Here is a 24,674-nt window from a genome sequence, read left to right on the forward strand (position 1 = left end):
GAGGCCAGCCTGCCGATCTGTTGCTGAAAAGACAGAGCCTTGAAAAACCTGTGAAGCAGTTACAGCCATGACTGGGAACTGCCTCAATGGTAACTAACGAACTATGCCGAGGGGCTCAGGAGGCCTCTGGTACACGGGAAGCCAAGGAGCACCTTTAGATCAAGAGATCTTTCTTTCCACTGTTCCTGAGGAACACCTTGTCTCTTGATGTCATCAATTTCACAATGGGTCCAAACTGCAACCAGAGGCTAGTGACTAACCCAGACACAACATACCAGGGTGAAGTGGATGGCCCGGAAGCAGTCTATATTGGTGCATCTGAACCTAGAGCTAGCTGCCTTGTAGCTCCTGCTTTTTGCAACCAGGGCAGGAAGGCTATAAACTGACCTTCAGTCAGGGAAAAAAAACAGTTCAGAAATGCAGAAAGAAAGGGCACGAGCTGAACTGTGTCCTCCAGAATATATATTAAAGTCTTGACCCCTGTATGTGTGGATGTAATCCTATTTGGAAAGAGGGGTTATGAGTTAGTATCAGTGTAGGGGTGGCCCTAAAGCGAGTATCTTTGAGTTATAAAAAACAAAAAAAGGGCAGAATAGTCACACCACCACACACAGGGAAGATGCCGTATCAAGAGAGGCCACAGAAGATACATCTATAAACCTAGGAATACCAGCGACAGCCAGCAGATACTAGAAAGTGACCTAAAGGAAGGACATCCTCTTAGACTCATACCCTGAATTTTGAGTGCCAGTCTCCTGAATTGAGAAAATAAATTTGCGTTACCAGTTTATGGTTATAGTGGCACTAGGTAATGAAGGCAATCAAACCTAGAAGGGGCCTGCAAAGAGGAAAACAGCCTTTCCTTTCATCATGACAAAGATACCATTACGGCATCATTGGGGCCTAGTTTTGAAAGAAAGGCTAGATCACACTCGTTTGTACACCTTAGTTAAGTAATGGTTCTGACAAGTACGTAGGACAAGTAAACTCCAACCCTTTCCCTCTCCCTCCAACAGACTTCATAGATGTCCCCATGTGGATGCAGGCTCCCTGGGCAACCCTAACCGTGGACACTTTTTGGGTGTCAGGACCCCATCGGGCTACATGCTGTGCTGGTAACTCTCAAAAGGCATTGTTTACATTTTATACCTGATTGCTACTCATCAGTAGGGCTCTTGCCTGCTCTTTGACTAGAATCACTTTGGTTTTCTTCCCTTTTGTGGACACTTGTGCATGTCCTACAACAAGAATCACATTCTCAGACAGTTATGTGCTGCGTACTCAATTTCTGTAATGGGTAAGTTTCATATTGCCAAGCGCTACTATTTCCCCCATTGGGACATTCATGTCCATATGCTCTCAGACTCCTGCCCAACATTTCAGTAACTGCAGTTCCTGGATACAAGACTCCCTAAGAATTGGAGAAAACTGTACCTGTCGTCGATTGAGTCCACCTTTTCCTGGATGCGATCCGAGTTGATATTCCCATCGCTCACCAGCCGCCGGCCAGTCTCCACCACAGCATTGATCTTCTCCTCGTTGGCATCCATGGTGGTCATGAAGTCCTCTTGCTTTTTAATAGCTGCTTCAGCTCCCTCCAACGTGGTGGGCATTTCAGTGTGGGCCAAAACATACTCCTTGTTTTGTTTTGTTTTTTAATTAAAAAAAAGAAAGAAAAAAGGGAAATATATCAAAAACATCTTGAGTTCAGAACTCAGAACTATTCTCCCCTATGTTCCAGACCGCCTTGAATCATGCTTCACATTTGCTGTGCTTCATTACACTGAGATCGCTGGCCTTTGATAATATACTCTCTGCCCTGTGCCATTGGAAGGAGCCATATGGGTATTACCACTGATGCTTCTAGAGCAAGGAAGACAGAGCATTCAATAAAAAAATTAAAAATTCTCACTCTACCCTAAATTGGGTTAGCAGCTACCTCACAGAATACTGTTGGTTTTACGAGATGTTATAAGGACATGCTGCTACAAACATTAAAAGGGCCTCAAAGATGTTAAAAAGAGAACCTAACCTAGTCTGCATGTTGCAGAGGCCAAGACCCAGTACCACCTGCCATCAAGTCATTTCTGAGTCATGACAATCCCGTAATGGTCAGATGACAACTGTGCTACACAGCGTTTTCAAAGGCTCATTTAGTTTTCATAAACAGATCTCAAGTCTTTCTTCCAAGGTGCATCTAGGGGGACCGTTCAGTCTTCCTTCTGGCAAACAGTTGAGTGCACTAACCATTTGCACCACCCTCCCCTAAAAAGTCTTCCTCGTTTCTTGTTCCCTATATTGGGATGGGGTATAATAGGAGGTCAGTGATTCAAACCCACCAGCTGCTCCTTGGAAACCCTATGCAGGGTTACGATGAGTAGGGACCGACTCGACAGCACAATATAACAAATTGTTATATATGTATATTATGTATAACAAATTAACAACAACAACGAATAATAACTTCATCCTCAGTAAAATCTTTCTCTGAGTTACCCATCCAATTGCACACAGGTGTAAATTAAACGCACACCATCGTGTCTGCTCTTGCCGAGCACAGGCTGTGACGCGTTACCTGGTTGTTGAGGAAGGCTTCGGCTTGCTTCGTGTCCCTGAGGAACAGCTGGTAGGCATGTGATTGGGAGAGGAGGTTTTGCCTATTCTCCCACATCTTGTGGAGCTCATTCCACCCAGTGTCCAAGGCTTGCAGCCTCTGCCGCAGAAACATGTACTGGGCATCCGTCTGTCCCTGGGTGACCATCTCACCCATGTCCCTCATCTTCTGGTAGTCCTCCTCATAGTTGTCGATCTCGTTTTTGATGTTCTCGTGCTGTGTGAGCAGCTTCTCCGCCTCGGTTAGCGTGTTGGGCATGTCTTCCGAGGCGATGGCCGTCTGGGTCCTGGACAGCCAGGACTGGAAGTCGTCCAAGTCTCGCAGGAACTGCTGCAGCTTGCTGGCTTCGCCCAGGGAGGCCTCGCGGTTCTTCAGGGTGGTCTTCATCTCCTCCCACACATCACTGATCTCGGCCAGCCGAGACAGGATGGCCTGCGCCTGGTCGGGATGCTCTGACTCCAGCTTTTCTGCCTCCTTTTGCAGGTCGCTCAGCTTCGCCTCGATGGCCACCAGGTCGCGCTCCATGCCTGTCAGCTTGCGCTGCAGTGCCATCACCCCAGCCAGGTCATTGCCCAGGTCCTGGGTGGATTCGATCACCTTGGTCTTTTCCCGGATCCAGGATTTGGTCTCATTGCACTCCAGGTGGTAGTTCTGTATGCTCAGGGCAGAGAGGAGGGCATCTTTCTTCCTGTCGACCAGTTCCCTGAACTGACTCCATCTATGCATGTGGGGGCGGCAGAGAGAGCAGGATGAGAAGGGATAAAGTTGGACTTCTTCCCGCCCTGCCCCTTCCATTAGGAGTCTTTTGGTAAACTACACACTTTTGGGAAAACAAATTATTTCATTTGCTACAACGCTACAGAAATAACTCAGGGAGGGACACAACATAATCTGGAACAATCACAACGTGGAGAGGAGCCTCTTAAAAGAGATTGGCGCCAGCAGTTACAACAATGTGCCCTGCAAGGGGTCATTTATTCATGTCCACAGCACACATTTTACTCATCTTTGAAAAAACATTTACTCAACCCAAAAGCGGTCAGGAACCAGCTTACTCACCCCATCTACTCCAAAGTGCTTATTTGACAGAAAGATAAAACTGGGGTAAAGGCCTATGGTTTTCATAATCATGACTTACATGGGCCAGGTAAGTCTCTCAGATATAACCATTTTAAAGGAGGCCACACAGAAGCTGTTCTGACACTCCCCAAACGTGCCTGACCAAGGTTTCAGGTCTGACCCGGATGTGTGTGTATGTCTGGGGGACTCTGACTTGGCTCATCTCCTGCCCTGAGACACACCTTACAGGATCAGGAGATGTCGAAAGGCAGATGCCAACACTATGATGTCACCACTGCTGAGCCAGTGATCTCACTCACCCTCCTCATTCCACCCGCAGATGGCACCTGGCATCCTGCGCCCCTCCGCCCCCGGGCCCCCTGCTCACCTCGTGTTGAGCTTGTCCTGCTGGGCTTTGATTTTCTTCTCGCTCGGGTGGCCGCTGTGCATCAACTGTCGTGCAATCTGGTTCACCACCGCGACCCGGGAGGCCTGGTTGTTCATTTCAGGTTCCAGACTCTCGAATCTGAAAAAGCAATACATTAAGTAGGTGGTCACACCTCCTCGGTCAGTGGAGGGGACAAGGGGTGGGCTGGCGCCCCAGTCTCTGCAGCTGCCCCCTCCCTGCTCACCTGTGCTGGATGACCTCCAGGTCCTCCAGCTTCTCAGGGATCTGCATGTTGTTGAGCCACTGCTCCTTCTCGTCGATCCAGAGCTCACAGGCACCAGCCTCGCTGAACATCTTGTACCAGGCCAGGGTGTCCTGGAGCGCCTGCTTCCTCAGCCTGGTCAGCTCAGCCACCTCCTTATACCGTTCCTCAATGCCCGACAGCCTGCCCTTCACGTCCGGAGACTCTGCGTGAACCTGGGGGAGGGCACCAGCTTGCTCATGCAGGGAGTCGATGGTGGGCCTGTAGTTGGCGATCTCTTCTGCCACGTCCTTGTGCTTCCTGACCAGGGACTGCGTGGAGTACTCATCATGGCCCACGTCGTTGCTGGACACGATCTTGAGGATGTCCAGCATCCAGGCGTCGATGTCATCGGCGTCCACCTGGAACTGGTGCAGCAGCGAGGCCTCCTCCAGCCGCTTCTTCCGAATGGCCGAGAGCTGCTCCAGGTTGGCCCACTGCTCCCGGATGTACAGGATCCTCTCCCGGATCTTCTCTAACCCTAAGTGCTCCTCCGCAATCATGTCTTCACCTTCTTTGATGGCCTGTTCGAAGTGGCTGCTGCGGCCGCTCATCTCATCTTCAAACGCCCGATGTTTGCTGAGCAGGCGCATGACGCTGGTCAGGTCTTTTCCGTAGTCATCCGAGGACAGGATCTTCTCCTTCTCCCGAATCCAGCCTTCCTCCTCAGCCATCTCCCAGAAGAACTTCCAGAGGCGCCGGTACTCTTCCAGGCGAGCTCGGCGCTCAGCCGCCAGCTGGCAGAGCTCTTTATAGCAGAACTCCATGTGGGCCACGCGGTCTCGGATCACCTGGGGGTCGCAGGGCTTGTAACCTGTGTGAACATCAAAAGGGGATGTGAATCTCTGACAGGGTTTACTAATGGTTCCAGCTCACTTGAAGACTGTAAGAAACACCCATGTCCTTACTATTAGGTTGCCTGTTCCATTAGGAATAAGGGACCATGTTAGTGGGTAAGGCAATGAAGCCACTTGCAGGATATTGGCTGGGAATGGGGGTGGGTGGGTGATAAACATTGCTCCCACCTCGCCAACCACAGAAAAAGTGATCACTTATGATCCAAGAAAAGACACAAATCAGATGAAGAGAGGGAGCTGGCTTGAATTGTTTCTAAAATCTAAGAAGCAAAACAAAATCCTTCCAGTTAACACTAAACAGACATATGTGGCCAGATGTGAAAGCCAGGAGCTCCCTGGGCAGCCACACCAGACTGTGTGATCATACGGAGCATGGTCCAGCAGAGCTATACTGCCTAACGTAAAAGCCACTCAACATTTGAAGAAAAAAGTCATGTCCATTTAATTCCACAGAAAAATAAGACGCTGTTGAAATGTTCAGAAGGTTACCCCGCTGCACTTTCTGGGGTCCCCCCGACAAGCAACAAACAAACCCACTAGGAACCTACAAGGGTCCCAACTGCTTTGTTTTCACAAGCAACTCAAAACAAAGAAGCAGGAACCAATTGCATTGAATTCATTTTCTGTCCACCCTACAGACAGATTTCTGGTTACCAGAAGGTAATGCTTGGAGCAGCCTGTCATTACCTTCCCCGTCTGTTGCAAACTTCTGTGCGGAGGCATTGACGCCTCTCACCCGCTCAGCCTGGATGCCAATGTCTGCTTCAACCAGGGCATGCTTCTGCAGCAGGTCTTCCACACCAAGCAGGTGTTTGCCATAGTCTTGAGACAATAACAGCACCTGTGCACAACAGACAACACAAAGGGCAGGTGAGACACATAATCCTGAATCGAGAATCAACGATCTGTGAACAAACTGAGAGGCAGCAACCAACCAAGTAGCACCCTTCTACTAGGCCTGCCATTCTCCCTGCACCGTTCGGGAAAAAGGACATTGAGCAAACGGAACAAGACAAATCTGAAAGTCAGCATAAGGAGAGGCAGATTAAACTAAAGATCATCTACACTGGAATACGGAGCCCCAGGGTACAAATGGTTACTATGCTCTGCTGTGGCACTGTGGGTTAGTGCGCTGGACTCCAAAAGTCAGTCTGAATCTCAAGGTTGGTGGTTCAAGCTCACCAGCTGCTCCCTCAGAAACCCTATACAGGGTCGCTATGAGTTGGAACTGACTCTACAGCACTAAACAAGAATAACTGCTAAATAAAAGGCTGATGGTTCAAGTTCACTGACAGGTGCCTCGAAAAAAAGGCCTGGTGATATGTGTCCAATAAAGCAGCCACTGAACCCTATGGAGCACAGTTCTAATCTGACACATATGGAATTTCCACACAAAGGAGATGCAACTCCAAGGCAACTAGTAACAGTGGGATAAGCAAAGTCAAATCTGTTACAAAGTAGGGAGAAGAAAACAGATGGGAGGAGAACCCAATATTAAAGATTCCAATATTCATTCAAACTTGAGTCGAAACTGCTGCAGCAACAATTACTCAAGACATGAGATGGTGGTAGTAAGAGGTGTTTCACATCAAAGATAAAAAATCACTTTAGAACTCACTGAAACCTTAAATGAACTCTTGTTTTTTCTTCTTGATTACAGAGTTTATTGGTGTGCCTCAACAAGAGGCACAGAATGAATGGGGAACAAATTTGGTTAAAAAGTTCATAAACCGTTTCTTTAAACAAGGAAGGCAGCTATCATGCTTTGTGAATACCAAGCAACTTCCTGGGCTTAAGTCTGAACTGGCAGACACTTTTCCCAGTTTCTTACATTAGCTGGCCAAATGTGGGGCCTCTTCTCACATCGCTCTAGATAAACTTCTACTTCATGCTCACTTCAGAAACAAAGTCTGGCCCTCAATGATAATTTGTATCGTGACTTATAAAACACAAAGCACCTTTCTGCTGCATTTTATGAGCCTTTCTATTTTAAGAGACCAAGACAAACCGTTCCTAAGAGTATTGTAAAATATGGGACAATAGGAGGGAAGGCTGATGGCATCAGGTGACCTTGCCCCTCTGCCAGGAACAGTTCAAGAGGCAACTAGATGAGGCTTACATTGTGGAAAGGAAATCCCTTGCGTAAGGTCTGGATTGGGGACACAGTGTACTGTGATGAAGGAGGCCTCCCCATGCCATCCAGACCTCTTCTGTTCAATCTATAAGGTTAAGTCCACTCCAAGTGAAGAACCTAACGTGAATGTCCTTCCCACGGTTTACACCAGATGATACAACCAGGTGCTGGGCTCTGGCAGGGTAGGTCTCTTCCCAGGTGGAAGGAGAGCTGGGAGCACTATACTCAGACCAGCCAGTCCAGTCATGGATGGGGAGGCACAGCCAGCATTAGCAGCCACAGCCAGCAGGTCCTGATATCTGTTCATATATTATCTCTCTCAGTCCTACAATACCCTGAGGAGGGAGATAGAAATACCATCTCCATTTAGAGATTAGGAACGCAGGGACCTAGCTTGAATGCTGAGTGCCTGGCTCCAGTCCTGTGGTCTGCGTATGCTGATTACCACTTTCCTGACAATCTGTGTTTGCCTACCTGTGCCCTTTTCTTAAATCAGGACCACTCACATATAGAAAGATGGATGAGACACAAAGTTCAACTCTAAAGGATTAAAGAAACAAAGAAGCACAACCTGATTGATTCCCTATAGAAGGCTATATTTAAATGAGATCCAAGTGACAATCACAGGTCTCGAGCTAGTCGTCTACCTCTGGGTACGTGGCGCCTCCCTGGCTTTAAACAGTAGACAGTTGTGCAACAGGGACAAAGTAGTATGTGGATGGGAGTTGGTGGACAGGCTCCAGCAAACAGAGACCTCCTCTTCATTGGGCCAGCTTTTTACCTTCATTTCATCCATCCAGTCCATAATGTACAGCATTTCCTGGAATATCTTCTGCAGCCCCAGATTCATCTCGAGGCGCTGCCGCCGGGCCCTGAGCAGTTCCAGCAGATATTCCCAGAGCCGGATGACGTTGTCTTTCCTTGCTGTGATGCGCTTGATGTCATGGTAGTTCTCCGCCTCGAGCTCCCTGGCCACAGCCACCACGGCCTGAACACGCTCCTCGTACGCCGCAATGTCTGTCTCAATGGCCTCGTGCTTCTTCGTGGCGGCCTCGACGGCGGGAAGGTCAAATCCAAAGTTGTCCTGCAGAGAAATTGAAGGAACAGAAACAGGAAATAAAAACGCCATCTAATTGGAACCAAGAAACTAAGAGCAGAGGTGGGCTCCTGAGTATGTGTGTTCCTACAAACACGAATCCCTACCTCCCATGTCCTGCTAGTCTCCACCTTCCTTACCCACTGCCACTGAGTCAATTCAAACTCACAGCAACCCTATGCAGCGTTTCTGAAATGGCAATCTTTTATGGAAGCAGACAGCCTCATCTGTCTCCTGCAGGGGAGCTGGTGTGTTTGAACCGCCGACTGTGCAGTTAGTAGTGCTGTGCTTATACTACTGTGGCACCATGGTGTCTTCTTGTTGTTGTTAAGTGCTGTCAAATTGGTTCTGACTCACAGCAACCCTGGATAAGGTTTCTGAGTAGCAACTGGTGGGCTTGAACCACCAACCTTGCAGTGCTTCTTATCTTACAGTGCCACACTAGGGTGTCTTCCTTAGAATCGGGGTCCTTAAAACATCATATTTAAGCTCAGATGCTCTCCCTAAAGCAACTTTTCATTTTGCAGAGGGGTCCAACTCATATCTAGCACCTGCTTTTAAGATTTATGCCAAGCAGACAAAAACCCACTTTTATTTATTTTCCAACCAGCATGACTGCCTCAGTTGGTTAGTTGGTCAAAGACCGAAAGAAAAAGGTGACGTTTTAAACACATGTAAGCATGACTGGTTCACTCATACTCATAGGCTCTAAGCAAACGATGCTTGCACTGTTTCCAAATCCACGAAAAGTTAGATGAATAGGAGATAAAGTGCAGTAGGGATTACAAACATCCTTGTGTTGTGTGTGTGTGTGTATGTGTGGAGGGGGCCAAGATGACTTGAATACTGCATGCTGAAAAATTGAACTGTCTGGAATAAGCAGTTATCCTATGGCTTGTGTCCCCCACCAAAAGTCTATGTTACTAGATCAACCCAGAAAGAAGCTTCTCTAGAAGTGATGTCTAGAGTAGAACCTGAGACACCAGGCGCTGGTTTTCGCTCAGCCAGGTCTCCCTCATAGCTGCCTTGCGGTCAAATCTGCGAGCAAGCTGTTCCAGTTTCTCCTGTCTGATGAGCTCGTTCCTCAATGCCAGTTCTCGCTCATGTTCTGCCTTTTCCAGTCTTTCCCAGGCCTACAGAAAAGCAAGAGAAATGGCATTTCCTGCAACATTCAAAAAACCTGATTTGGCTACACACCACCACTAGTCTTTTTCAGAAAGACCCAAGAACTTACAAGGGAGCTCTGTTCCTCTGTTCCTACCTTCACTGACTTTTAAGGGGAAAAAAAATTCCATCTGAGTTAAACCCCATGGGAGCACTCTTTATCTAAATCTAAAAATCCCATGCTGGACTTAGAAAACAAAATAACACAATCCTTGGAGGGCTATAAAATATATACAGATAAATCTCTTACTAAATATAACTTTGATAGGATATAAAGAAAGATCAACGACTTGCTCTTAGAAAGAAATCAGATTATGAATTGTTCTTCCAGTCCACCCTGCACCATCTGTTTTAAATTCGCAAATCCAGCCATGTCATTCAAAGTCTGGATCAATTACCCATATAAAACTCATGCCTAGGAAATATAGCTTATGTCCCATTAAAAACACAAACATTAAAACATTACATGTAAAAGAATCTAAGTGTTGCAACTGACCCCCATGGTTCCTTCCAGATTTTTCAAACTTCTAGTTGGGAATAAAACCCACTGGCTGTGGAATTTAATAACTGCAGACACAGCACACAATGATGGGAATTGTGTAATGGGCAGCTTCTCTGACCGAAAGTTCCCCACAACCTCTAGAGAATTCAAACACATTAAAGTAAGGTTTCAAGTTCTCCCTTCTAAAAGTTAATGATGCTGGGGGAATTCACTGCCTTGGGCATATGAGAGGTAAACTGAGTACATGTTAACAACAACAAAGTAAACAGCCCAAGACTGTTAAAGAAAATCTAACACTGCTCCTAAATATCCAGCAGACTAGTCCATCTCAGATACCAACCACAGGTGTTCATTTGACCCTCTTCAATACATGAGCAATAAACTGTTGCCACCTTATCAATTCAGTGGGCAGGGGCAGACCTCTGCAGTCTCTTGTTCTCTTAGCCATCAAGACCCCACTGACAGAACTTAAAGTTGGCAGCAGGCCAGGGCCAAGACAGGAACTGAGGGGTGGGCTGTACCTTGTTAATGTCAGAGATGAGTTTCCCTTCCCGGGGCATGTAGACCTTCTGATTGTTGGCCCTCATCTTGCTCTGAATGGTGAAAAGCAGCACTTCTAAATTCCCCTTCTCAGTAAATCTAAAGAGAGATAGAACAGCCAAAAACATGAGTTGCTACTTTGTGTTCCTTCAAGGAGAAAAAAATCCATTTGTTTCTCAAGAAAAAAGTAAAACTAAACACAACATATTGCACATGGTCATGCAGTTTTACAAGCCATTTATCTGTGGTCTGTATGAATGCAGGTTAGAGAAACAGCGGTGGGCTCGTTGTTGGGTATTATAAACCTTAAACTATGGACATTTTTTGTGGTTGTTTGTTGTTCCTGAAATTTATATTGGAGGGTGTAAAGAACTCACAGTACACTTTGATTAACCCGTAAGTCTTGGACAATGGACTTACTCCACCCAGAAAGCACTGCTGAATGAATTCAATGAGCATTTAAAAAAAAAAAAAATGTCCACCTAATGTAATTTTCTATGTGCTACAGAGACCTTACCAAGGAATTCAAAACTGAATAGTTTTTGGAAAGAAGGAAGACGACTATGGGACTTTGTTAAGCAAGACAACAAACGTCATACTCCATCACCAATTAGTCTTAAAAGATTAAATCAAACGTTATATATATATATATAATCCAATTATTTGGCAGGAAAGCCAGATCTGAACTGATAGGAAATTGCTGTCTTTATCCCACAAAATGGGAATATTTACACATTTTGCTATAGATGTATTGACTTGAATGACTATGGACCCACTGAGGGTGCTTTAATATACAGCATCTGCATGACGATTCTTTACTAAAAAAGGAGCCCTACAGGCGTAATAGTTAAGCACTTGGTTGGTAGTTCGAATCCACCTAGTGGTTCTGAGAGAGCAAGACCTGGTGATCTGCTTCTATAAAGATCGGTGGTGGTGATGGTGGTTATGTGCCATGCTTAAAAACCCTTCCACTCTATCCTACAGGGTGGCTAGGAATCAGAAATGACTCAATGGCATTTAAACAATAACTCTTCTAAAATCCCCAAAACTGGAATTCTGAAACACATTAGGGTTTTGGATAAGTCATTAGGGGCCTGTAACATATGGTAGTATTCACATGCATCCTGCACATCAGCGGCATGTTTCTAGGAGAAAATGGTCAGATGGGGCATGGTTTGTAAGACATCTCAGAGACGCAGGACCAATCAGAAGGGACAAGAGAGGCTCCCAGTGAAGCTCAGTGAAAGAGCTGAGACCACAGAAGTCAGAAAACAGGGACTGGCGGCAATGATCTCTCTTCTAGGGTCAATGGCACGGCATTTCAATTCCAAATCTTACTTGGGTGGTTTCTCCACAGTGCGGTAAGTGTTGAATGCCTGGAGTTGTTGCTGAACCCCGACCAGTGAATTGGCAAATTTGCGATTGTTCAGGATAATAATGGTTTGCTCAATCCACTCCAGAAGGTCAGAGGCAAGTGATTCATACTTCTCAATCATTTTTTCTGTTTCAATTGCATTGTCAAGCACCTGTGTGTACACAGAGGTTAGAAACATGGAAAAGTAACATTGTATCACTCTGAGGAAAACAAGATTATACCTCCACTGAGCACATGCACACTTAATGACTGGCTTTGAACCACTTCGGCTCTACTTTGGCACAAGCATTTTAACTCTAAGAACTTACATGTTAATAGGTACCCAGTTTGCAGCTACTGGTGGTGAACAATTACAACTTAAGTCAAGTGTAATTGGTTCTGTAACCTCCCAACCCCAAGGCGAAGGGTTTAAGATTATGGACAACACCTACTGTCTAGTCTCCAAAATTCCTGTAGAAATACAAAAGGCTCTGAGGCTGTTTTGCTTGGTCCTAGTCCCATGAATATACAGGAAGTTTTTATTCATTCCATCAAGAGGACAATTGTACCTGATCTAAAGTACCTCAAAAAATATACCAACTATGCTTGGAAGGGTTTCATGCCTATGACACCTGCCGAGATACCTAGCTTTCTAGAAAGCTTGAGGAGAGATGTGTTTCTGGGCCCTTACCTCCCACCATCCTAGGGATGAAGGGGCTTCTGAAATCCCGCAGGTACCACCATCTCCCCAGCCAAACCCATTTGGAGGGTTTGCAATCGGTGAAATTTATGAGTATGTGGGAGAACCAAGTGCTTGGTGCTAGAGCATTAAAACATGAACCTTAATTAATGTCTCACAACTTACAAAATTGGTGTGAGCTCACCTTCCCAATGCGCTTCCCTTCCACAGCCAAAGCCTTCATCTTAGAAAAGTAGTGGTAATAAGTCACCACATAAGTGATAATGGATTTCTCATCAGGGTGGTCCACGCTGATATCTGTAATGCAGACAAGGTTAGTGCAGCACACGGCTCAACAATAGCCTGAGTGGCTGTTCAAGACCAAAGTCCAGCGTCTTCATTTTTGGTACTACAAAGCTCTGCTATCAGTGCATCAATCATAAGAAGGGTACTGATGATGAAAACACCTTAATGATTCTCGGCTATCATCAGACAGGAGGGCAAAATACACAAACCGACTACAGTCAGAATCCAGCGCAATATGGCTGCTGCTTCAGGCATACTTTTTCCTTCCTCTGACTGGAGGTGTCCTTCCTGACTCCTTATTTCTGCTAACGGCACCATGATCATCTTTAGCCAATCACTCCCTGGGCATTTCTATCTCCTTTGTCTCATATACACAGTTAGTCCCCAACTCTGAGTCCACATGATTCTATTTAAGGACTCTTTACAAGACATCAGTCACATAACCAGAGGTGAAGCAATGGCATCCTCCTTGGATCTCCCCACTGCAGAACTATGGGCCACACTGCAGTCAAATCGGTCTTGTAGAAGCACCGCTGTGAGTATACTTCCTCTCCTCCGGGCTCAAAATTACTTAACGTGTCCTATAGTCTGCAGAATAGAATATATATACACACACACACACACACACACACACACTTCCTTCTGTTAAACAACTATTTATCAGAGTTGGCACTATCTGGTCATTTCAAATTCTCTGACCCACTACTTCTCAGGCATTATATAGCTCTCAATGAAACTCGACTATTCACCACCCCACCCTCCAATGTCCAGTATTCTTCCATCACAGTGTTCCTTTGACTGAAAAAGAACTCTATCTTATCACCTTCTTCCTGTACTTCATGGTTCAGCTTCAAAGTGACCACCCCAGCAGAACCATACTTTCCTCTCTTCCCTCTGTTCTCTTGCTGTTGCCAAACGCCATCAAGTCGGTTCCAACTCACAGCAGCCCTGTTCTCTCAGCACTTTGCTTACAGGAATGCACAGTCCACCTTTTCAGGTACCATAATCATTTATGCATGCTCTATTACTTGCCTTACAAGACCAAGTCCCAAGGTAAGAATTTAGTCTTGTGAGACTTAGCGCCCCTCTATCTCCAAATTTCCTAGTGTCTTGTCTTGCATAATGTGGATGTTCAATTCAGGTAGTCTCTGACATAAGGACTATTTAACCTACCATGAATTGCACTTCCACATTTATGATCTTTTTTCTGATTGGAAACACCATCCCAATTTTCACAAATACCCCAGATGATCCAGAACCTTCCATAAGTGAAGTTTTTATCACAACTGAAAAAATGCCAACATCTTCCATCCAACTCTTAATCATCGTTGGAGTACATTTTTATATTGTACACTTTTTTATGTATGTAAAATGTTCTACAACTTTATATCTAATGTTTCCAAACCCCCAAAATAAATGAATACTGGATTTAGAATGCTATTGATAGTAAAACGCAATACTAATGAAAACTGGGGTCCTGGTGTGGTACTGTAGGATAAGCACCAGACTGCTAACCACAAGGTCAGCAGTTCAAGTCCATTACTGGCTCCCTCAGAAACACTATACAGTTGCTATGAGTTGGAACTGACTCAATGGCACTTAACAACAACAGCGACAACGAACACTGACAAAATCAACAACAGCCACAAAAAATAAACCCCGAGGTATCTGACTCATGTCAGAACCAACCAAATGATAAAACTGTCAAAACAGAACCCCACAGTAAGTCAGAGGCTACCTGTAAACATTTACTGAGGGAAAGAGCTAAGAGGTAAGGCAATACTACTGAGTGGTGCTGTAGGATCAGCACTCGACTGCACACCACAAGGTCTGTTGTTCAAACCTACCAGATGCTCCTTGGAAACCCTGTAGAGGGTGGCTATGAGTTGGAACCAAATGGATGGCACTTCACAACAACCCAACTCACGAAGAATACAAGGGATCATACAGGAAGAGGTCTTTTACTAGATTTATCAACAAGCATTCACCTACACTCCTGACAGCCCTGTTTCTCTTACTTTAAAAGAGGAGAGCACCAGGACAGAGGGCTAAGACATCCCTGCCCAATCTCAGGAGGCAGGAAATAGTCGTGGGAGCAACCACAGCTACTATTCCTGTCCCAGGCTTCTGTGGCCAACTCTTGTGTCTGCTCAACCTGCCAAAGTACCTCCCAAGGAAAGGGAGAACTGGAGGGAAGCCAGAAAGAGATGCCACTCTTGTATGCAATTTAATAAATACAAAATGTTGAAGTACTAGAAAAGGAATAAACAAGCAAAACTTAAAAAGAAAACACCTATCTACAAGTGTTTTAAGGAGCTCTGGTAGCATAGTGGTTACGAGTTGGACTACTAACTTCAAGGTCAGCAGTTCAAAACTACCAGTCGTTCCACAGGAGAAAGATGAGGCTTTCTACTCCTGTAAAGATTTACAGCCTCAGAAACCCTATGCATGGTTGCTATGAGTCGAACTGATTCCATAGCACACAATCACCACCACAAGTGCATTTTAATTGATGCTTTTTGCAAAACTAGTGCTAAATAAAATAATAAGGAAGATCAAAGCCCCAGGGTAAGATACCAGTTGGCTTTTTAAAAAATCCTTGTTTTATGATCTGTGGAACATCAATTCCGTTTTCAGACTGGGTGAGAGTTAGACAAATTAACTACTGAGTATTTTAAAAACATGTCATGATGATGTGATTGAAAAAAAATGTTCTTTATTAAAGCTCAAAGACAGGGGCTGAAGAAAATTTCCTTCCCCTGGTGCATGAAGATTTATCACAATCCTAGGAATTTTATTTCTATTTATATTGAGAAATCACTTAATGGGTTACCACAAAGCTAATTATATCTGTTTCCTGTAGTGAACCTATCAGTAAATCTGATGTGTTGGAAAATATCGAGAGGCCTGCATGACAGCCTCATGACCTCTATCCGCCCTTGGGGAGTAAAACTTCCGGTTCTGTATTTACATTAAAGAACTTTCAACTTTCACTCACTCACTCACACTGTTTTCTCTAATATTTGCTCAAAGATCAGAGAATCTATAAAACTTTAGTATTTGGGGTGAGGGGGAGAGTTTTGTTCTGTTTTTTAATATATTTTTATATTTTCAAAGTTTCTCAAAATTAGAAAGAGTTCCTAAGACAGCTCATGCTAAAAGGCAGGCAGGCATTAGAATTTTGTTAAGCCAGGGAGCTACAACTAGGGGACTGTCCCATATAGGCCAGCTCCCTATTATGGCTGTCCTGGGGGTCCTGCTACTAGAAACCACAGGGCAGAGAGGGTGATCGATGGCTACACTCACAGATCGGGATGCTGTGCTTCCAAGAAGCTGACCTTGAGAAGATACACCATAGTCTTACTCCTTCCTTCCACTCACACACTTCCCTTTCCTCTCATCCTGGTTGGCACATTTTTTCTTGCTCAGCTTCCTACCTAGGCCTCTGCCTCCATGCGCCATCCATTCCAAACCATCCTGCTCAATCAATGCTGTGAGAATGTCAGTCAATAAACATGCCTTCGTCTTTCTTGGTTCCATATCTTTGCTCAGGCAAGTAGTCCTTCTGCCTAGCATGCCCTTTCCTTTGGAATGTCTATTTAAATACTACTTCTACTCCCGTAAAGATTTACACCCTCGGAAACCCTGTACAGGGTCGCTATGGGTCGGAACCGACTCGACGGCACTTAACAACAACAACAACATCTTTCCCTAGCTTCTCTGAATGTTGTTCTTAGAAATCCTTATGGTAGTAATTCCTACAACCCAAATTTAGTTCCTCTTCTGACACAAAGCAGGTCATATTCATCGCTTGAAGCTAGAGATGCCAGAAGTTCTACCCTGTCTCCCTTCTATCCTTACCTTCGGGGTCCAGGAGTTTAGTGAGGCCAAGGTGCTGCTCTGCCAGGTTAAATGCATTCTGGAGATTGTAGTGTGCATTGGATTTCTTTAGTTTGTCAAAATCAATTAGGTCAGGCCTACAAAAAAAAACAGCACAACTCAACAAAAAACATGGCTTAGAGACCAACAAGATACGATCCAAAAAATATTAAAATCACTTAAGGGAATCTACCTCTCAAACCACATAACGTGACTGTGAATAAACACTTAAAAGTTTTTTTTAACAGAATGGAAGAAAATGAAGTGAACTCATTTATAACATATTCTTAAATATTTCTCTTGGATGACATGCAAGAATTTCCACAGTGTTGCAGCATTAAAGGCAGTGGATCAGGGGATCAAAAGTCACCCAAACCTGCTATACAGAAATGGCAATATTCTCCCTGCAAAATTCCCGGCACATTTTCTAAGGACTTACCGGTGTTTGTGTATCAGTGCATTGAAGGCCATGCCGTCCCTCCAGCTAGTGGTAAAATTGTGAATGTTGACATTGGGGTACCTGTCAAGGACAAAGCAGAAGAGAAAAGCAAAAAAATTATCAAATACTTTTGTTTATACTTTTGTCAGATGCAGTGTGAAGACCGTTTTTCAAGCATTGTTGTTTCTGATGCATTAAATATCAACACTCAAATTAGAGCAAAACATCACTCAACTTCGGTTGGCTATAAAATTAAAACAAAAGAAATTTAAATGGCTTTTCTTGCTTGGTAATTCAAACTGACAAGATGTGTACACTGTATTCCAGAATTAAAACACAACTCTTAATGTACGAAAAAAGTGACCAGAACCCAGAGAGCTCTGAGGCCTGCTTGCTTCCACTTCTCTATTTCACCAGCAAAGATATCAGAACCCTATGGATCACTGAGATCCGAATTCCTAAGTTCCTCGGGAACAGGGAGATGCCAGGTCTACCTGTGCACATGACACTCAGTTTTCTTGTTTCTTATGTCACTTAATTTGATAAAGTTTTACAAAGCAGGTACCTCCTTGCAAGTTTTGCCTATACTTAAAACTTACTCCAAAATCAATCAGTTGCTCTGCATCATATTATTAGTAATTATATGTTGTAGTTATTAAACTACAACTTGCCCCCTTGGTGAGACCATGAGCTTTCTATGGTTTCCAAACAAGCAGGTGCTGCTCTGATATAACGCAAAACACACCAATTATTTACATTAGGAACAAACTGATATGCACTGGACTGTTAACCACAATGTTGGCAATTCAAATCCACCAGTTTGTTCCTAATGTAAATAATTCCTTGAGAGAAAGATGATGCTTTCTGCTCCTCTAAAGATTCAGTCTTGGAAACCCTTCCTTGGGTGGCTATGAGTCAGATTCACCATGATGACAGCGGATTTGGTTTTTGTTTTGGGTACATACCTACAGTTATACTCTAAGCACACTGGTACGTGATGAGTTCTCGATAAATACACGGGGGCTGCCTGTTACACTACACTGGAACCAACCAAATTTGATGACACCTTTAAGGGTTTAGTATCAATCAAGCCCCAATTAATTACAGTGAGCAGTTAAAAAAAAAAAAAAAGCAGTTCTACAGAAATATGTTCACTAAAATTTCAATGAAAGAATTAAAGGTAAGAAAATTGAGGCAGAAAACATGTAAATATACTATTCTTTAAGTTTACTGAACAAAGCTTCCAAAGGAAAGGAGAAATTAAAGGGACAAGTAAATCCCCAATTGCTTTATACATATTAAAAAAAAAAAAAATAATGGGTGTGATTTTAAAAACACTTCCAGGGTTTTTTAAGTTAAAAACACACTGCTCTCTGGTCTAGGAGCTTCCCCAGTAAAGAGAATGTAACTGATGGTAGAGCTATGATGAGTCCAGAACATAAATCAGAACTCCTTCCATTCTTAAAGATAGCGACAATGTCATCATATCAACTGCTTCCATTATAACAAGATTTCTCACTGGAAGCCAGTGGAAAACACACTTGTCAACACCTTATAAATGATGACTGCAGTGGAAATGGCACAGAGTCCTGGAAGCAGCAGCAGCCCATGGTAACATTTCAGGCCACGCTTACCCAGCTGTCTTCATCTGGCACCACAACAGCAATGCATCCTTGGCAGACTTCTTCTCTTTGTTGTCTTCAGTTTCCACGCTGATATCCTGGATCTAAGATTTGCAAAGATATATTAGGTGACTAGATGGGTGAGCTGCAGAACAACAGGCACAGAAGAGCAGATTTGCATCTGTATAAAAAGTAAACTTTAGATCAAAACCTGAAGACTAACTGCTCTGAGTGTCAATGAAAACTGACTTCTGAGGCCAGTGGTCGCCTCCTGAAAACACCGATGAGCACTAGGTGTTCCGCTTTGCAGAGAAGGCTGAAGTGAAGCCAAGTTGCCTACATGACTTCCCAGCACCTACTAAAGATCATTTCTGCCTATAAGATAGCTCACGGTTCCAACCACAAGCTAGCACAGGGAATACCTGGCATCATATGGTATACCTGGAACCTCATAAGACCATGGTGAAACATTGTTTGGTTTTCACAACCAAACATTTTCCACACCAGAGGCAAGACCTTCATTGACAGACACTGTGTGTACCATTTCTTCTTGAAAGCTGATCCAAACTCTCGGAGACAGAGTATACTTGATTGCCAAGCTTCCATAGTCTGCATTCCTAAGTCTCTGAAAGGTGGCATGATACAGAGTGCCATCTTCGCAGTCAATTGGCACCACTGTAGCAGAATGCCTGGGTCTGAAGCCAGGCTCCGTGACTTCCTCAGCTTTTCCATTTGAGGAATGGCACCAACACAAAGTACTACTGTGTACTTCAACGAGATAAAGACTAAGAAGTTCTGAGCTCATGGTAACAACTCTTCTGTTTACCAGTTAGGTGATTTTAGTCAAGTACTCTAGCAACCTCCCTGGCTTTTGTTTTCTTGGCCATAATAAAATGTGGGGTGTGGGTGGACAGTGGTGGCTTAAGAGGCCACCTATACCTGCCAGCTCTGACCACACCGAAGCATGCCTATGTCTGCCCACGTTAAAGCTCTTTCTACTCCATCTACAAATATTCCCCAGATCGCTCCATCAGGTAAAAAGATGGAAGGAAGATAAAACATAACATATAACATGATAAAAAAAGTAGACATTTTCAACTAGGAAAATCACCTAAGAACTGAAACAATTATATTCTTTTAAAACTTCTCCACTTTTAACTGTGGTGAAGTGTGAGTTTGAATAAACACCAAACTCTAATCGTTAGAATGCACAGAAAGTGAATGAGAAAAACTGAGCCTCACTCGAGGGGTGAGACAGGGATGCAGGAGTAGAGTCAGGCTAGACCTTCTCCCATTCACCCCTTGCTTATCCTTCTGAATGAAGACAGGTTGCTCCCCCAGAAACCAAGTCTACCCTTATGAAATGAAGACCGATCCCTCTTTAGAGTAGGTAAGCTATATAATGCAAAACACATTCCACTTTCATACAGTCTTTACTCTCTTGTAAAAGGGGTAAGTAAGTGGCAACTAACTGTATGTCATCATCAGTATGAATGGTTTGGGGATTGCTCTGCAGGTACAGGGCAGGTTGTGCCTGGGAGCTGTGGGGAGAATGAATGAATGAATTAACACAAATACACAAGGAACTGAGACAAGGCTGCATCTCACAAGCTGGGGAGAAGGGCAGACCATGTGGTTGTGTCAGATAGGAGGCAGTCTGTGAGCGGGGCCTTGGTTGGTGTGTAATCGATACACATTTGCTGAAGGAGTAGTGATTTAATAAATAGCTGCTGGAGGAAGCTGAGTCATATTGGACACCACTGAAGACCATGCATCAATGGCCTGAATTTCTTGCCTCAAAGGAGGAGAAAGTACGCATCCATATTTACAGGCTGATGTATAGAATAAGCAAGCTGGCATGAAGATGATGAGCCAATGACTCAACCCAATTTGTGCTGAGATCCTGGAAAGGACTATGTGTGCCAGCCACACCAACATGGGCACTGAATGCTGTGGAGAGGCCACAACCAGGATGCCCTTCCAGGCTCCAATTACTACAGACTCAGGCAATAAAGATAGAACCTCTCATTCAACAAAACTGGGGAGGAGCTCAAGGAGTGTCCTGCTCATTTCATCTTATGCAGGCTAAGACCAAACAGCGCTGACTAGCGAATTTAAAGGTATTTACTCCACTTGCAAATCATTTAGGAACCAAATAACAACATCCATGTTAAGAGTTGTGTTGGGGGTGGGAGTGGGGGTGGGGGGCAAACAAACCATCACTGATTGTTGTAATTAAGTCCATTAATGGTATCCTCAGGCTTACTAAATTAGAGCCTCTGGGCTAGATCTGGGAATCTGAATTATTAAAAAGCTTTTCTAAGGCGTCAGATGACAGGCCAGGCTTGGGGACCATGCTTTCTAAGGGCTTTGTATAATTAGGTTTCTGCCCAACTCCGCTCTCCCCACGTCACCCTCCAGAACACTATAAACTCAAATTCAAACTCAATCCTAAGGGAAGTGAGAAAAAAAGAAGATTGGTCTGAGGCCGATCTATTTCAGAGTTTTAACAAGGAAACAAAGAGACCTGTTAATTTGCATTCATTTTTCATATGAGATTGTTGTTTACCCAGAACAATCTATCAGCCCTTTATCAAAGAGGCATACCAGGAAGGAACAGCACAGAGAACGCAGTCACTGAGGAGACAGGGCTATTAGGACATTTGTTTGCAGAGTAACCTGACACCGTGGTAAGCAGTTTTTCCTGCATTTCAAATTTTAATTGAAAAGCATGATCTATGATGCGTGTAACTAGAGAAGAGAACCCAAGGAGGGGCTTCACAGCCCTACAATCCACACTATCCCTTCTTGTGGGGTCAGAAGCACCCACTCAACCCTGACTGGCTGTGGAATCCCAGGGGGAGGTGCCTAACTTTTTCTGGATCCTTATTTTCTTGGTAAAGTGAAGGAATTTGACCAAAGGACCTTGAGAGTACCTTCTGTTTTAAGATCCTTCTGTAACTTTAGAACCCCGAAGAACAGCCAACCCTAAGACTGTCATCGATTCAAACAAGCATAACACGTTTGGACGCTTTTCCCTCAGAACTGCTTTCTGACATCCAAAGGTGACTGAGAAGGTGAAAATTAAGCCCACACATGCCAGGATCCTAACAGACTCTGCTAAAAACCTCCTTTAATCATTAGGTGGCAACCACCAGCAAAACTTAGTTAGGGCTAGTAATCCAGCAGCATCAGCTACAACCTTTTACTTTGCTCCTGAAAGCCAAGTGGCAGAGACTAGATGTCTGGAGTAAGCTACCAGTGGGATACAGCCTAGAAACCCCATTGCCACTGAGCTCTATCTGGCCCCATAGCTGAGACTGCCAGCGGCTATTAACACTACGGAGGGTCCTTTAGCTGCCATTGTGCCCAAAGGGCAGTTTTCAATCCTGAGGGCTGGAGGTGATACACCACTCCACACACAGGACTCAGAGTCGGTTTCAATCTGGTGCTTGGGGAAGGGGGGTCCCGCTGCAGTGGGGAGGTCAGCTTCAGAAAGACACCTGCACTCAGAAGAGGTTGGTCTAAGCTCTGAGCACCATCACTTGACCCCTGGGCCAACTTCCTCACCTGGAAGCGCAGGATGATGGTCCAGATAAGGCCGAGGGTCAGCCGGTGGTTGCCATCCACGATGTCATGGGACCCCATGTTTTCTAGGTGGACTCTCTGCTCCTTCAGGAACTGAAGTGCCTTGTCCACGTTCTCCAGACAATGGATGCGCATCCGGCCCTTGGTGGGTTTAGGCTAGAAACAGGAGAGCAGAAGGTAGACACAGATCAGCCAACCTGGCAGAGCTAGCCCCAAGTTCACACACAGCCATAAATACAGCACTCTCCTTCCCAAATGGCAACATTGAAGAAACGTGTGTTCATTCGGCAAAAAGACAGGGCTACGTAACAGCCTTAGAAGATAGAAGCTTATTACTTAAAGGGACGGTAATCGATAACTCTATTTTAGAGACCCTTACTTGTGAAAGCTGTTCAACATTTAAATGAAGGTGATTTGAAAAAGGGCATACACCAGCAAGTCAGGAGAGTTTTCAAGTGGTAGTTTTTTGAGAATGGTAAGAAGGTTGAATAAAAGGGTAACTTACTGGAGAGAAAGGATAAAGGTTAGGGGCAGGGGTGGGTGGATGAGCCAAGCCTTAAGCTGAACCATACCATCTCTTCCTACCACTCACTTATCAGGTACACAAACGAGGCTTTAAATGAACAAAAGACATATACAAAGAGAAACAAATTTATAAATCCAACAAACCACAGTGGATCTGTTTTCCTATTTTGTCAAAAGTAAACTCATGTCCTCCTCCATGTGGCTCCATCTCCAGGCCCTGCTTCTCAACCCCTCCCTCCTCCAGTAGAGGCTGTACCTCAGCTGATCTTTAAACTGATCTCCCGCCTCATAGATACCACCATGAGCCACCCAGCTGTCAGAGGGATTCACTCAGCTCAGTGACTTTGGGGCTTCTGTCCAACCTCCCAGCACGCACTGCACCAGTTCCCACAGGTCTCCCTTTCCTGGAGCTCTACACAGCTTGTATTTTGCTGCTGTTTCAAGTATTGCTCTTATTACTTCCAACAAGGTTGGCAGGGAGGATGCTTAATTAGACTGCTCTATTTTCGGTGGCCTTCAGTTCGGTTCTGCGTACAAGGCATATATGTAGTGAATGTCTAAGGATAGACAGGGCTCTGAGGCGGCCTGATGAGTACAGGAAACTCATAGAGTTTCCTGTACACAAATTAAGAGTTGCCATCACTCTTCAGTTAAAATCTTGTCCATTTCCCACATTTCCCTCTGGAGTGGAGTACTATAGTTATTTACTACATGGAAGGCATCTGAAGGGAACATGACTTGGGTAACAAGTAGCCATTTTAAGTCTTTTCTACTGTTTCAAGAGTGTTATATCAGTCTTAACTGTTTTTTACTACAAACAACAACAACAACAAGAGGACTTCCGGCACTTCCCTGACCAGGAAGTTCAGGTAGGGCAGTCTTGGGAAAAAGGGGTGGAATCGTACATAAGAAACCTCTGTCTAGCAGACAGACAGCCTTTGAACAAACATAAGATCCTATATTTCAACATTCTGAACTCGTTTTTTATAAAACATCAAATTGCTGAGGAATTACAGGCATTTTGAGCTTTTGCCTGCCTACACGGCCCAACCCGCCGTGTACCCAGGTCGCAGAGTCCCAGGGCCCCGGTGGCCCAACCCGCCGCGGAGCCCAGTCGCCAAGACTCAGTGCCCCTGAGACCCAACCCGCCCTCAGCCCGGTCCCTGAGGCACAGGCCCCCCGAGGACCAATCTGCCCAACCTGCCCGCTGAGGCCTAAGCTGCCCGAAGCCCAGCTGCTGATACCCAGGCCCCCTGAGGCCCAAACCGCCCACCTGAGGCCCAAACCACCAGCACGAGGCCCAACACTCCTGCAGCCCGGTCACTGACTCCCAGGCCCCCAGAGGACCAAACTGCCCTCCCTAGGCTCAACCCACCCGCTCGAGGCCCAAACGGCCCGCCACCGAGGCCCAGGCCCAACTAAGGCCCAAAAAAGTTACTCTGAGCTAAGCAATAAGGAGAGTGAAAAGGGAAGACCACATCCTGATCACATCTTCCTGGAGGCAATCAGAAAACATAAAAAATCATCAAAACACATAATTAATTATTAGGGCCACAGATAAACATTAAACATGGCCAAGAAGCAAAAGCAGATGACCATATCGGCACATGTCCAGAAAAAAGATAAA

The 24,674-nt window shown here is 44.9% G+C and overlaps 1 protein-coding gene across 2 annotated transcripts in view; it reads right to left on the reverse strand.

Moving 5' to 3' along the window:
• The window catches only part of SPTBN1 (spectrin, beta, non-erythrocytic 1), a 276,936-nt gene that overhangs the window by 42,761 nt on the left and 209,501 nt on the right, over nucleotides 1-24,674 (reverse strand). For both annotated transcript variants that reach the window (XM_006873535.1, XM_006873536.1), the window contains 14 exons: nucleotides 22,505-22,678; nucleotides 18,947-19,038; nucleotides 17,313-17,393; nucleotides 16,856-16,971; nucleotides 12,894-13,006; nucleotides 11,994-12,181; nucleotides 10,637-10,754; nucleotides 9,424-9,582; nucleotides 8,135-8,437; nucleotides 5,907-6,060; nucleotides 4,306-5,176; nucleotides 4,062-4,199; nucleotides 2,576-3,332; nucleotides 1,435-1,637 (listed from right to left, as the gene is read on the reverse strand). In XM_006873535.1, coding sequence (XP_006873597.1) covers nucleotides 1,435-1,637; nucleotides 2,576-3,332; nucleotides 4,062-4,199; nucleotides 4,306-5,176; nucleotides 5,907-6,060; nucleotides 8,135-8,437; nucleotides 9,424-9,582; nucleotides 10,637-10,754; nucleotides 11,994-12,181; nucleotides 12,894-13,006; nucleotides 16,856-16,971; nucleotides 17,313-17,393; nucleotides 18,947-19,038; nucleotides 22,505-22,678 — 3,467 coding nt within the window. The remainder of the gene's footprint in view (nucleotides 1-1,434; nucleotides 1,638-2,575; nucleotides 3,333-4,061; nucleotides 4,200-4,305; nucleotides 5,177-5,906; nucleotides 6,061-8,134; nucleotides 8,438-9,423; nucleotides 9,583-10,636; nucleotides 10,755-11,993; nucleotides 12,182-12,893; nucleotides 13,007-16,855; nucleotides 16,972-17,312; nucleotides 17,394-18,946; nucleotides 19,039-22,504; nucleotides 22,679-24,674) is intronic.

Source organism: Chrysochloris asiatica, unplaced genomic scaffold (assembly GCF_000296735.1).
Source record: "Chrysochloris asiatica unplaced genomic scaffold, ChrAsi1.0 scaffold00245, whole genome shotgun sequence".
NCBI lineage: Eukaryota > Metazoa > Chordata > Mammalia > Afrosoricida > Chrysochloridae > Chrysochloris > Chrysochloris asiatica.